At 46.2% G+C, this 14,934-nt stretch overlaps 1 protein-coding gene across 4 annotated transcripts in view; it reads right to left on the reverse strand.

Moving 5' to 3' along the window:
* Positions 1-6,910, reverse strand: part of ZNF346 (zinc finger protein 346) — a 46,880-nt gene extending 39,970 nt beyond the window's left edge. For all 4 annotated transcript variants that reach the window (XM_021673422.2, XM_012466419.3, XM_012466418.3 and 1 more), the window contains exon 1: positions 6,719-6,910. In XM_021673422.2, coding sequence (XP_021529097.1) covers positions 6,719-6,893 — 175 coding nt within the window. In that variant the 5' untranslated portion in view covers positions 6,894-6,910. The remainder of the gene's footprint in view (positions 1-6,718) is intronic.
* Positions 6,911-14,934: the final 8,024 nt, after the last annotated feature.

The following is a 14,934-nucleotide window of genomic DNA, read 5'->3' on the forward strand; positions in this document are numbered from 1 at the left end:
CCTACAAGACTGAGCCCTACTTCTGATGCCAACTGCAGGTTCCATGTTTTCATCTAATTTGTTAGAGCAGCTTACAGAACTCAAGAAAATACATACCGACATTAATCTAAACTATACATATATTTAATATATTTTGGGACAGGATCTCACTCTGTTTCCCAGGTTGGAGTGCAGTAGGGTGGTCACAGCTCACTGACTTTCTGGGCTCCAGTGACCCTTCTGCCTCAGCTTCCTGACTAGCTGGGACGACAGGCACGTACCACCACATCCAGCTTTTTAATTTTTTTTTTTGGTAGAGATGGCGTCTCTCTATGTTGCCCAGGCTAGTCTCTAACTCCTGAGTTCAAGCGATCGTCCTGTTACAGTAGGTAGCTAGGCAGACATGAGCAGAGCAGGAAAGGGCCCCCTACAACCACGAATATCAGGCAACCATCAGGTGATGGTCAGGCAGTTATTAAACTGTCTCTCTAAAATAATGATTAGTCACAGGAGACGTCAGGGAAAGGCAGTCTCCTCACAGATAGAAACACCTGAGGCCGGGTGCAGTGGCTCATGCCTGTAATCCCAGCACTTTGGGAGGCCGAGGGGGGTGAATCACGAGGTTAAGAGATCAAGACCATCCCGGTCAACATGGTGAAACCCCGTCTCTACTAAAAATTAGCTGGGCATGGTGGCACGTGCCTGTAATCTCAGCTACTCAGGAGGCTGAGGCAGGAGAATTGCCTGAACCCAGGAGGCGGAGGTTGCAGTGAGCCGAGATCGCGCCATTGCACTACAGCCTGGGAAACAAGAGCAAAACTCCGTCTTAAAAACAAAACAAACAAACAAACAAACAAAAAAACCTGCTTGCTATCACCACAAGTAGTTAAGAATTAACCTAATAATGCCCCACCTGATATATCCTCCATCCTATAGCATAACAATGTAGCTAGTCACTAATCAATGTTATTTCTGTAAATCAGTGAGAATTCTTGACAACTTTTTATCAGTCCAACTCTGTCCACATTTTTTTTTTGAATTAACATCCCTGACTACGTAGAATGGTTGTCCACATTTCTTTGCCTTTAAAAATCAACTCTGTAAATCGTATTTTGTGTGCTAGCCTCTTCCTTGTAGGTTGACACTTCTATAAAATACTGTGAAAAGAAATATTACCGGCTGGGTGTGGTGGCTCACGCCTGTAATCCCAGCACTTTGGGAGGCCGAGGCAGGTGGATCACCTGAGATCAGGAGGTCAAAACCAGCCTGGCCAACATGGTGAAAATCTGTCTTTACTAAAAATACAAAAAAATTAGCTGGGGCTGGTGGTGTGCACCTGTAATCCCAGCTACTCAGGAGGCCGAAGCGAGAGAATCGCTTGAACCTGGGATAGGGAGGCTGCAGTGAGCAGAGATCACCCCACTACACTCTAGCCTGGGCGACAGAGTGGGATTCTGTCTTAAAAAAAAAAAAAAAATTACCAATCCATCCTTCACAAATTCACAAACTCTTTCAGAAACAAGATGAGGAAGGAGCTGGGCGTGGTAGCTGACGCCTGTAATGCCAGCACTTTGGGAGGCTGAGGTGGTGTGCGCTCGTAATTCTAGCTACCTGGGAGGCTGAGGCAGAAGAATCGCTTGAACCAAAGAGGCGGAGGTTGCAGTGAGCTGAGATCACGCCACTGCACTCCAGCCTGGGTGACAGGGTGAGACTGCATCTCAAAAAAAAAAAAAAAAAGGATAAAAATAAAATTTATGTGAAAATGAAAATGCAAAGGACATAAGAGGATGGCTAATACAATTTGGAAAAAGAACATAATTGGAGGACTTACACTGCCAGATTTTAAAACTTGATATAAAGTCACAATAATCAAGACAGTGTGGTACTAGCTCAAGAATAGGTATATAGATCAGTGGAATAGAATTGAGAGTCCAGAAATAAACCCTTAGGCCTACTGTCCAGTGATTTCCAACACAAGTGTCAAAACAATTCAACAGTGAAAGGATAGTCTTTGTAACCAGTAGCGCTAGGACAGTCATATAACACAATGCAAAAAGAAAAATGTTGACTCTTACCTCATACTGTACATAAAAAATTAACTCAAAATAATTCATAGACCTCCTAAGCAACATGGTGAAAGCCTGTCTCTACAAAAAAAAAAATTAACTGGGTGTGGTGGTGGCACGCACCTGTAGTCCCAGTTACTGAGGAGGTTGGGGTGGTAGAATCACCTGAACCCAGGAGGTCAAGGCTGCAGTGAGCCATGATCATGCCACTGCACTACAGCCTGGGCGACAGAGTGAGACCCTGTCTGAAAAATGATAATAATAATAGTTGTTGAAAACGGGTTTATAATGTCGGGAAAATTCCACAGCGAGACAATGGATCACTCAGCAAGGCTCGTTTACTTCCTGCAGGAAGGGTGCACCTCGCTGGCAGTCTTGCCACGGGAGCACACCTGAACAAGGAGACAGGGACATTTATAACTTTCATAACCTGACGCAATCGTCCTACTGCCGCGTCCAGTTTCCATTGGCCAGAACGGGACCTCATATTCTATGGTTGACCCGACTGGCTAAAAACTTGAAAATTTTCTAAAGAAATAAAGGCAGAGGAGAACAAAGGAAAAGAGGAAGTAACTTGAGGAATGCTTAGAGAAGTGAGAACATTTTCAAATAAGGAAGGGGAATAAGCTTTGACCTAAGACTTGCCTGGGCTTGTCCAGGTATGTCAAGGCAAATATCTAGGTTAAAGTATAAGAACTAAAAGCATGGGATGCACTTATTTCTTTTTTATGACTAACAGCTACTTTAAGATACTTAGCAGAAGCTTTAAAGTAAATTAACCTTTGAAGAAACTATTATTTGTAATGAACTAAGAGGAAAGCTTTGAAGAGGAACGTTTTATTTAATTTCCTGCCATAGTAATAATCATAGACCTAAAGGTAAAGAGCTAAAACTATAAGAAAAGGAAAATCTATAAGAGAAAGTTTCTCAAATCTTGGGTTAGGATAAAGAGTTCTTAGACATGACACTAAAAGCATAATACCCAGGAGAAAAAAATTGATAAATTTAATTTCATCAAAACTTAAAACTTTTGTGCTTCAAAAGGCACTGTTTAGAAAATGAAAAGACAAATCACAGTTGGGGGGAAATATTTGGAAATCGTATCTATAATAAAAGACTTGTACTTAGAATACACAGACAACTCTTACAACTCAGTAGAAGACAAACAGCCCAATTACAAAATAGGCAAATGATGTGACTAGACTATTTCACCAAAGCTCTACAAATGGGTAGTAAGCCCATGAAAAGTGCTCAGTATCATCAGTCTGTAGGAAACCACAATGAGGTGTCACCACATACCCACTAGAATGACTATAATCACACAACAAGTGTTGTCAAGGTTATAGAAAAATTGAAACCCTCATTACATTGATGGCAGAAATATAAAAGGTGACACCATTTTGGAAAACAGTTTGGCAGTTCTTCAAAATATTAGAGTTACTGCAACAAGATCATCTTGATAAAAATAAAAAATATCAAAAACAAAAATTAAAAAGATATATTAGAATTATGATATGACCCAGCAATTCCATTCTTTTTTTTTTTTTTTTTAAGAGATGGAGTTTCACCATGTTGGCCAGGCTGGTCTCAAACTCCTGACCTCAGGTGATCTGCCCACATCGGCCTTGCAAAGTGCTAGGATTACAGGCCTGAGCCACCGCGCTCAGCCAGCAATTCCATTCTTAGGGATATACTCAAGAAATGAAACGTATGTTCACACAAAAACTTGTGCATGAATGTTCACACCAGCATTATTCACAAAAACTCCAAACTGGAAACAATCCGAATGTCTAGAACTAATGAATGGATTAACAGAATGTGTTATAGTCATACAGTAGAATTCTATTTGTCAATAAAAAGTAATGAAGTACTAATATACACCATGACTTGGCTGAACTTCAAAAACATGCTGAGAGAAGCCAAACTCCAAAAATTACCCTAGACAGAAAACAGATCACTGGTTGCCTAGGGCAAGAGGTGGGAGTGGGGATTTAATATAAATGAGCTCAAAGGAACTCACTGGGGTGATGGAAATGTTCTGAAACTGGATTGTGGTAATGGCTATACAACTCTGTACATTTGCTAACAATCATTGGAGATATAATGGGTGACTTGTGTGGTATATAAATTATAACTCAATGAAGGGGCTAGGAGAAGAAAAAGGGTAAGCAGAACTTAGTGTTGCAGGTGTCTACCTAGATTTCATATAAATGTGGAAGAAGTGAGGGGAACCGGGAAACGAACTGGGTCGTAACAGTGCCACTGTACACTCATATACACATAAGCAGATAGTTCACTTTTCAAAGCATAGTCTCTGTGTTTTCTGCTTCAAGATCCAGGGCAAACGTCACTTTCTTTTTGTGCACCTCCAACTCTTAAAACATTCCTCATCACTGCATCCCTTACATTACACTGGAACTGTTTTGGTGTCTGCTTCCTGGACTAGATTGCAAGCCTCCCCAGGGCAAGGGCAGTATCTTCCTCGATAACACTGTAGCTCTGAAGCCCAACCAGTTCTTGGTCCAGAGCAGGTATCAGTGAATGTCTGTCAAATTAATGAAAGGAAAATTGGGGTTGGGGGAGGAAACTACCAGACAAGTTTAAAAGTAGAGCTGGGCGCAGTCGCTCACGCCTGTAATCCCAGCACTCTGGGAGGCCGAGGCGGGCGGTTTGCCTGAGCTCAGGAGTTTGAGACCAGCCTGGGCAACACGATGAAACCCCATCTCTACTAAAAATACAAAAATTAACCGGATGTGGTGGTGGGCGCCTGTAATTCCAGCTACTCGGGGGGCTGAGGCAGGAGAATGGCTTGAATCCAGGAGGTGAAGGTTGCAGTGAGCCGAAATCGCGCCATTGCAGGCCAGCCTGGGCAGGGCAACAAGAGCAAAACTCTGTCTCAAAAAATAAATAAATAAATAAATTAGCTGGGCGTGGCGGCGTGCACCTGTAGACCTAGCTACTCTGGAGGCTCAGGCAGAACTGGGAAGCTGGGGTTGCAGGAAGCCCAAATGGTGCCACTGCACTCCAGCCTGGGCAACAGAGCAAGGCTATCTCAAAAAAAAGTAGGAGAGCTGGGTGCGGTGGCTCACGCCTGTAATCCCAGCACTTTGGGAGGTCGAGGCAGGCAGATAACTTAAGGTCAGGAGTTTGAAAACAGCCTGGACAACATAGTGAAACCCAATCTCTACTAAAAATACAAAAATTAGCCGGGCGTGATGACGGCTGCTTGTAATCCCAGTTAACTGGGAAGGCTGAGGCAGTAGAATTGCTTGAACCGAGGAGCGTAGGTTGCAGTGAGCTTGTGCCACAGCACTTCAGCCTGGGTGACAGAATGAGACCCACTCAAAAAAAAAAAAAAAAAAAAAAAAAGGAGAGACAGGGCCTTATTTTCTGTATCTATAAAAGGAGAGAGGGCCCCAGAAATGGGGTGTGTGTGTATAAAACATATATGTACACATACCATTTCTGGGGCCCCGTCTCTTTCAGATATATATACACATATATATATGTGTGTGTGTGTGTGTGTGTGTGTATATATATATATAAAACACATTAACTTAGGAGACAGCCTAGACTTGTTTTTAAATTGGAGAAGTATATACCAAGGTATAGGTCTGTGTACCACCCCTAATTTAAACATATCTTCCTTAGATATGGTCAAAAATTCAATTTTATCCAGGGCAGTTAGTTCACAAACAGCATATTAAACTTTCCAAGACACTCTGCTCAGCAAGCAAACAAATCACTGGAGAAATCTGATTTCCCTGCAGATACCTGACAGGGTTAGCAGAGAAGCCCAGATAAAGTTCTTGTACATTTGGGTTAGCGTTAAGCAGCTGGCTCTACAAAGGACGGTGAAGGGGGTCACACAAGCAGGTCAGGACAGCTCTTTTCCATCCTTCTCTTTCTATCTCCCATCTTACCTAGTCTCAAGTGCAAGCAAGTTGGGACGCTTCGGCCCAGAAGTGACCCCTGCCGTAGCTTTGCTTACGCTGTTCTCAGCAACTTTGGGTCAAGCGTAGGACACAAAGAAGCTGGAGCCAAAGCACACCCAGACCAGTTTCTCGGGCTCCTGGTCCCCACCTTAGAATAAGGGACCCAGCAAGTAGAGGCCAGAGAGCTAGAAACTGGAGTAAGCCAGGGTTCAGCCATCAAGAACAGGAGGAACTCGGGGGGTAAGGAGAAGGCCTTCCAGAGCCCTCCAAGTGTGGGGCTTGAGAAGAGGGAGAAGAGGGAGGCAAGCGACCCTCAGGGGAAATCTGGAGATTGGGACGAGGAGGAGTCGAGGAGTGGTGAGGGACACTCGGCTCGGATTACGGGGAGTGCCACAGCAAAGACTGTGGGTCTCCGAGAGGTCGAGTATAGGGATGACAGTCCTCGAGTCTGGGAAAAACTGCGCTGTGATGAATGATGACGGAGGAGGGGAAAAATCCAGGGCCTGAGCGTGAGCGGTCCTTCATCCTCAGCGCGCTGGGGGCCCGATTCTTGGGGTGCCAGCGCCCGGATGGGGAGCACAAGTCTGGGAGTCCCGGGGCGCAGCACGGAAGGAGGCGGGCCAGGGGGTGTGACCGCATACCCGGAGGCCGGCTCACGGTGCCGCCGGCGCTTCCGCCGCTCCCCGCGAGCCGCGTGGGCGGATGAGGGGCTTCCTGCCTCCTAAGCCTCCGACTCACCTTCCTCCCTCCCCACTGGCTGGGCAGTGGACACTGCTTCCCACAGGCAGCACGCCCTCTCGCGGTCGAAGCGCACCCAGTCCGGCTCCTGGCGCTCCAGCTCCTCGGAGCTGTTGTAAGGCCCGGCCCCTCCGCCGTCTGCGGCCTTCACCGTGCCCGGTGCGGGATACTCCATCTTTCCCGCAAGCCCTAACTCTTGGTCGAAAGACGCTCAGGCGTCTAGGTATCGCGAGATGGGGACGGGGCGGGGTGGGGGGGAAGGGGCGGAACTTGGCCCGGCTAACAAATCTCGCGACGTTTGGGCGCTGAACTCGCGCCGCCGTGCGGGACCTGGCGCTTATTTTTATTTGCTACCTCTGGTAGGTACCCCGGGGCGTGTGCTGTGGATTCAGAAACCTGTCGCTGATTCCGCAGCAGTGACCTCCCTCCCGGAGGGACTCGTGCGGTTTTGGGTCAGGGCTCTCACTTTGCTCACGGTCAGCCTTTGACACTTCATTTCGTTCTCAAGGTCCCGTTAATTGGGAGTGTTTTCGCCGTTTCGTTTACAGGGAAACAGACCCAGAGCCTAGAAATGGTTAAGAGTTCGCTGCTAGTAAGTGGTAGTGCAGCCGAGGTTCCGTATCACTGCTAATAATGGGTACTATTTGTTGAGTTCTAAGTGCCAGCTCCCAGCTCTAATTTTCCCCGAGACTCCGGACGTACTACATACATCCAGTTGCCTATTCCACAGTTCCACTCGAATGGCTAATAGGCTTTTCCAATGTAACTGTCGGACCCCATATTTCATCTTCCAACCCCAGAGCTGCTCCTTCCCGTGTCTTTGGGAGCCACTATCTCTTGCCTAGGTTACGGTCGTAGCATTTTCACTGGTATTCCCCGCACAGCAGCCCCAGGGATCCGCTCATGACAAATCAGATCACTTCGCTTCGGTTCTCAAATCCTCCAACAGCTTCCCATCTCACACTTAGTAAAAGCCAAAGTCCTTACTTTGACCAACAAGGCCCTGTACATTCTGAATTCCCTTAATCTCCTTGACCTCATTTCCTCATGTGTTACTCAGTCTCCAACTCCTTAATTCCTGTCCCAGTTACACAGGCCTCCTGGTGTGCATTTCTTCTATATATCTTTATGGCTTAGTCTCCCATTTCCTTCTCTGGCTACTCTATCTAAATTATCTTCTCTGGCTATCCCATCTAAAATTTTACTCCTCCACACACACTCATGTCCTTCTTTCCTGCTTTATTTTGTATATATTTTCTTTTGTTTATTGTCTCCCTACTAGAAGACAAGCCCCAGGAAGGCAGGGATTTTTGTCTATTTTCTTTTCTTTTCTTTTCGATGGAGTCTCCCTCTGCCGCCCAGGCTGGAATGCAGTAGTGCCGTCTCGGCTCACTGCAACCTCCGCCTCCCAGATTCAAGCGATTCTCCTGCCTCAGCCTCCTGAGTAGCTGGAATGACGGGCACACGCCACCACACCCAGCTAATTTTTGTATTTTTGGTAGAGACGGCATTTCACTATGTTAGCCAGGCTGGTCTCGAACTCCTCACCTCGTGATCCGCCTGCCTCAGCCTCCCAAAGGGCTGGGATTACAGGCATGAGCCACCGCACCCGGCCTTTTGTCTATTATCGCACCTGAATCTCCAGCACCTTGAAATAGAACCTGGACCCTCTAAGGTACATATACAATATTTGTTTAATGAATGAAGCTTTTAATATTACTAGCTTATTTCAACTTCATTTGTTCAAATACTTATGGAGGATTTACTATGAAGTAGATGATATTTTGAGCATGGAAATATAGTGGTGACCAAGACGGGGAAGCTCTAGTAGAGTATTTTTTATTGTAGTGGAGGGGAGTACAATAATAAAGTTAACAGTAGGCCAGGCACAGTGACTCACGCCTGTGATCCCAGCACTTTGGGAGGCCGAGGTGGGCAGATCACTTGAGTTCGAGAGTTCAAGACCAGCCTGACCAACATGGAGAAACCCCGTCTCTTCTTAAAATATAAAAAATTAGCTGGGCGTGGTGGCGTGTGCCTGTAATCCTAGTTACTTGGGAGGCTGAGGCAGGAGAATGGCTTGAACCTGGGAGGCGGAGGTTTCAGTGAGCCAAGATCCCGCCATTGCACTCCAGCCTGGGCAACAAGAGCAAAACTTTGTCTCAAAAAAAAGAAGTTAGGAACATTAGTCAGGGTAGTGTCAGGGGAAGCCTCTGAAAAAAATGACATTTGAGCTAAGGGTTGATTAATGAGAAGGGATAGCCATGCAAAGAGCTGGGCAAGAGTGTTCCAGGAAGAGAGAACAGCAGGTGCAAAGGCCCTGAGGCAGAAGAGAGCTTGATGTGTTAGAGGAACAGGAAAAAGTACAGCATGGCTGGAGCCCAGCAAACAAGGGAGGAAAGTAGTATCAGAGGAGGCCAAAGAGAAACAGACAATAATTATTCTTGCTTGAGATCACCACAGCTCATCAGTGTAATTTAGTCATTTATACTACAAGTATTTCCTTACTTCAACTACAAATATTGAGCACCAGCTCTCTGTCAGGTCTCAGGCCCCAGAGCTTCCAATACAGTAGGTGACTGATGTTTGGGCAGTGCTTTACAATTTTTTTTTTTTAAGACAGTTTCGCTCTGTTGCCCAGGCTGGAGTGCAGTGGCCCGGTCTCGGCTCACTGCAACCTCCACCGTCTGGGTTCAAGTGATTCTCCTGCCTCAGCCTCCTGAGTAGCTGGGATTACAGGTGGGTGCCACCACATCTGGGTAATTTTTGTATTTTTAGTAGAGACGGGGTTTCACCATATTGGTCAGGCTGGTCTCGAACTCCTGACCTTGTGGAGACCTGCCTCGGCCTCCCAAAGTGTTGGGATTACAGGCCTGAACCACTGTGCCCGGCCTACAATTTTTTTTACCTTTTTTTTTTTTGAGATGGAATCTCTGTCACACAGGCTGGAGTGCAGTGGCTCAATCTCGGCTCATTGCAACCTCCACCTCCCGGTTTCAAGCAATTTTCCTGCCTCAGCTTCCCGAGTAGCTGGGATTATAGGCACCCACCACCACATCTGGTTATTTTTTGTATTTTTTAGTAGAGATGGGGTTTCACCTTGTTGGCCAGGCTGGTCTTGAACTCCTGGCCTCAGGTGATCCACCCACCTGGGCCTCCCAAAGTGCCAGGATTACAGGCATGAGCCACGGCACCCAGCCTACAGTGTTTTTTAATTTTTTTTTTTTAAGACAGGGTCTCACTAGTGCAGTGGTTTGATCATAGCTCACTGTAACTTCAAATTCTTGCACTCAAGTGATCCTCCTGCCTCAGCCTCTTGAGTAGCTAGGACTACAGGTGCACACCACCATGCCCAGCTAGTACATTTTGTTTTGTTTTGTTTTGTAGAGACAGGGTTTCCCTATATTGCCCTGGGCTGTCTCAAACTCCTGAGCTCAAGCAGTCCTCCTGCCTCAGCCTCCCGAAGTGCTGAGATTCCTGATGCGAGCCAGTACACCCAGCCCAGGGCAGTGCTTTACAGTTTGCAAAGCACCTTTGACATACATTATAGCATTTAATCTTCGGGTGGTTCTGTGGGGGATTTCTTCATAAGTGATGATAAAGAAACAGACTAGAAAAGATAAAGGTTTTGTCAAGATCACACAGCTAGTTAGGTACAGAGCCCATGCTTGAACACTGGTCCTTAGACTGCAAATCTATGTCCTTTTGTCGACACCAGATGACCAGCCTAAAAGCCAGTAACTGCATATTACTTACTATCTTTTTATTTATGTATGTATTTATTTATTTTTAGGAACGGGGTCTCACTATGTTGGCCAGGGTGGTCGCAAACTACTTATTTATCTTGAAGAGTTCTAGTTACTCATACTTGCAGAGTGTAAGTTATTCATGGATAACCCCCAAGGGATAGGGAGCATTTTTGTTGAAGTCACAGAACCCACGAGGATATTTTTGAACACACGGAAGAAATCCTGGGAGTGGAGTATGTAAGTTGCTTTGCATATTATTAGAAAACAACCCCTCCTCCTCCCACCACTCTCAATCCAATTAGATGCTCAAAATAATGTCCATTTATTCTCCAATGAGTGCTGTCAGGGTTCATCCCTTGTACCCCGGAGGCAGACTCCTGAGCCACCCTGCTGAGGGTCTAAACAGCCCTCACTGTTGCCAGTTAGAATTTTGTCTTTGTGTGAGTGCTTCCAAGAATGCCCCAGGCCTGGACTCCTTGCTGGGACGTGGCAGTGCAGGTAATGCCTTGTATTTGTTGAGCTGGCTTTTTATTTCTTCCTTGTGGAAAATGAGAACCATTTTCTAACACATCCTACTGTGTATTGTTGCCATGGGTGATGAACGATCCCAGGGAAATGGCTTTGCTAAGGGACAGGAACTGGCTACAGTTCAGCATACATTTCAGTTGCTTAAATACTGACTCTGTGTGTGTGTGTGTGTGTGTGTGTGTGTGTGTGTGTGTATGCACGCACGTGTGCTTTCTTTTCTTTTTTTCTCTTTCTTTCTTTCTCTCTCTCTTTCTTTCTTTTTTTTTGAGATAGAGTCTCACTCTGTCACCCAGGCTGGAGTGCAATGGTGCAATCTCAGCTCACTGCAACCTCTGCCTCCCAGGTTCAAGTGATTCTCCAGCCTCAGCCTCCCAAGTAGCCAGGACTACAGGCGTGCACCACCAAGCCCAGCTAAGTTTTAAATTTTGATTAGAGACAGGGTTTCACCATGTTGGCCAGGCTGATCTTGAACTCCTCACCTCGTGTTATCTGCCCACTTTGGCCTCCCAAAGTGCTAGGATTACTGGTGTGAGCCACAGCACCTGTCCTGAAACTCTAGTTGTTCTGACTCTAGTATGTCTAATCTAGTGATAGACATAAAAGTATCTACCGAGTATGTAATATCAGAGAGTATGTTTTAACTGCTATTACGGAGATAATGACCAGGCTGGGCACAGTGACTCATGCCTGTAATCCCAGCACTTTGGGAGGCTGAGGCAGGAGGATTGCTTGACCCCAGGAGTTCAAGACCAGCCTGGGCAACATGGCAAGATCGTATCTCTACAAAATTAAAAAAATTAGCTGGGCATGGTGGTGTGTGACTTTGGTCCCAACTACTCAGGAGGCTGAGGTGAGAGGATCACTTGAGACTGCAGTGAGCTGTTGTACCACCGGACCACTGCCTGGGTGACACAGCAAGACCCTGTCTCAAAAAAAATTTTAAAAAAAGGCAGGCACAGTAGCTCACGCCTGTAATCCCAGCACTCTGAGAGGCCGAGGTGGGCGGATTACCTGAGGACTGGAGTTCAAGACCAGTCTGGCCAACATGGCAAAACCCCGTCTGTACTAAAAAAAATACAAAAATTAGCCAGGCGTGGTGGCGGGGATGCTTATAATCCCAGCTACTCAGGAGGCTGAGGCAGGAGAATTGTTTGAAGCTGGAAGACGGAGGTTGCAGTGAACCGAGATCGCACCACTGGACTCCAGCCTGGGCAACAAGAGCAAGACTCTGTCTCAAAAAAAAAAAAAAAAAAAATAGAGAGATGACAGCTGAGTGGGGTGGTGTGGATGAGGTGGGACAATGAATCTACCACGTGGGGATCAGAATGGTATCTGGGTTACCTCCTAATAGTCTTTTTACTTCTCATCCTAAGAACACATCTCAAACTGTTAGAGATGGCCACAGATTAGTTTTTACTTATAGGATGTAAAGAAGTATTGTTTGAATCAGAACCTGAGATTGGTCCAGAAAAGCAGGGGTGCTCTTGAGGAGAACTGTGGAAAAGCAAGCCCAGTAGGGGCCCAGGGGCACTTCTTTGCTGCAGTCCTAGTCTACTTCTCAGGTTGGGTAATTTTATTTTATTTTAATTAATTAATTAATTAATTATTTTGAGACAGAGTTTCACTCTTCTTGTCCAGGCTGCAGTGAAATGGTGCAATCTCAGTGCATTGCTTCCTGGGTTCAGTGATTCTCCTGCCTCAGCCTCCTCAGTAGCTGGGATTACAGGCACCCACTACCATGCCTGGCTATTTTTTATATTTTTAGTAGAGACGTGGTTTCACCATGTTGGCCAGGGTGGTCTTGAACTCCTTTTTTTTTTTTCTTTTTTTTTGTTTTGATTTTTTCTTCACACTGGTTAAAACAAGGTCTTGAACTCCTGACCTCAGGTGATCCACCTGCCTTGGCCTCCCAAAGTGCTGGTGAAGCAGGAGCGGCGGGGAACAAACCTCTGGAACACTGAACTGAGGAAGGAAGTGGCTTTTTATTTGGCCAGGAGCTGCGGGGGGGCTACAGCCTCATTTACTGAGCTCCCCAAGCTGCAGCTTCTCTCCCCTTCTATAGGCTTACAATGCTAAAGGGGAAACTGAGGCGGAACTATGTCATTGTCCATTTGATGGACGTCCGACCATACAGTCTTTGGGCTTCATTGATTTGTTAATTCATATGCAGCGTGAGTGGGGACCAGCAGGGAAGGGGCTTACAGAGACAAGACAAAACCAACAAGCTATTTGTTGACAGAGGTGTTTCCGGGAGGGAGCCTGGTCCGTGGAGACCTGGGCGTGTGAACCAGTGCCAGGCTCCAGCTGGCGGGGATAACATTCATTTGCAGCTCTTTCAAAGTTAACAGGTAGCAGAGACACTGGGAACTAAAAAGGGAGTCATTTCCCCAGCTCTTTGGTATCGTATTTTATTTTATTTTTTTCCTTCTTCACCCTCCTTCGATCTGGAATCTGCCCTCTCACTGGGATTACAGGCGTGAACTACCTCGCCCAGACTGCTGGATATATATATATTTTTTTGAGATGAAGTCTTGCTCTGTCTTCAGGCTGGAGTGCAGTGGCACAATCTTGACTCACTGCAACCTTGTGCCTCCTGAGTTCAAGCGATTCTCCTGCCTCAGCCTCCCAAGTAGCTGGGACTACTGGGCATGCCACCATGCCCAGCTAATTTTTTTGTATTTTTAGAGATGGGGTTTCACCATGTTGGCCAGGAGGGTCTCGATCTCTTGACCTCGTGGTCTGCCCATCTCAGCCTCCCAAAGTGTTGGATTACAGGTATGAGCCACCGTGCCCAGCCTGGATAATTTTATAGTATCTTTATTTTGTTTAGTTTAGTTTTGTTTTTTTTTGAGACAGAGTCTCACTCTGTCACACAGGCTGGAGTGCAATGGCTCAATCTCGGCTCACTGCAACTTCCACCTCCTGGGTTCAAGTGATTCCTCTGCCACAGCCTCCTGAGTAGCTGAGATTACAGGTACTAGCCACCACATCTGGCTAATTTTCGTATTTTTAGTAGAGATGGGTTTCACCATGTTGGTCAGGCTGGTCTTGAACTCCTGACCTCAAGTGATCCACCCACCTTGGCCTCCCAAAGTAATGAGATTACAGATGTGAGCCACCACATCCAGCCTCTTCTTCTTTTTTTTTTTTGACATGGGAGTCTTGCTTTGTAACCCAGGCTGGAGTGCAGTAGTGCAATCTTGGCTTACTGCAACCTCCGCCTCCTAGGTTCAAGTGATTCTGTCTCAGCCACCTGAGTAGGTGGGATTACAGATGTGCACCACCATGTCTGGCTAATTTTTAAATTTTGGGTAGAGACAGCATTTCACTATGTTGGCCAAGCTGGTCTCGAACTCCTGACCTCAAGTGATCTGCCTGTCTTAGCCTCCCAAAGTCCTGGGATTACAAGTATGAGCCTCTGTGCCTGGCCCAATTTTATGGTATCTTTAGGGCTACAGGGAAGTACTGTCTTCAGGGGATGCCAGATTTTAATTTATAGATTTTCTAAGGACAGATTGAGGGCATAGGGGAGTTAGTTGATCATAGACTGGGATTTACAGAGGATTTTGAGAAGGAGAGGAAGGAGGAGTATTGGGTTAGAGTCAAGTAATGCTTTCCAGCCTTTTCTCCCTTATCGTCCACATAGAAAATGAGCATATATGTAGAGCATGTTAGACTAAACAGATAAGGTTGCTCCTCCTTATCACTGCAGTGACAGTTTGGGGATTCCAGCCACTCTGTGCCCCACTGGGCCACCCTTGGAGCTCGAGGGATGTATGTCCAGAGCCATGTCGGGAAGAGAGTCCATGTGCAACAGATAGCCATTATATCTTGAACCCTGACTGAGTATTAACCACAATTCTCTGAGAATTGAGCAGTTAAGGCTGTGTGGTACTTAGCTTGACATCTGTTGCTCCATTCTGCACGCATGACTTATGT

The sequence above is a fragment of the Aotus nancymaae genome, unplaced genomic scaffold (genome assembly GCF_030222135.1).
Source record: "Aotus nancymaae isolate 86718 unplaced genomic scaffold, 86718_ANA_hifiasm-v0.15.2.pri h1tg000015l_1, whole genome shotgun sequence".
NCBI classification, from domain to species: Eukaryota; Metazoa; Chordata; class Mammalia; order Primates; family Aotidae; genus Aotus; species Aotus nancymaae.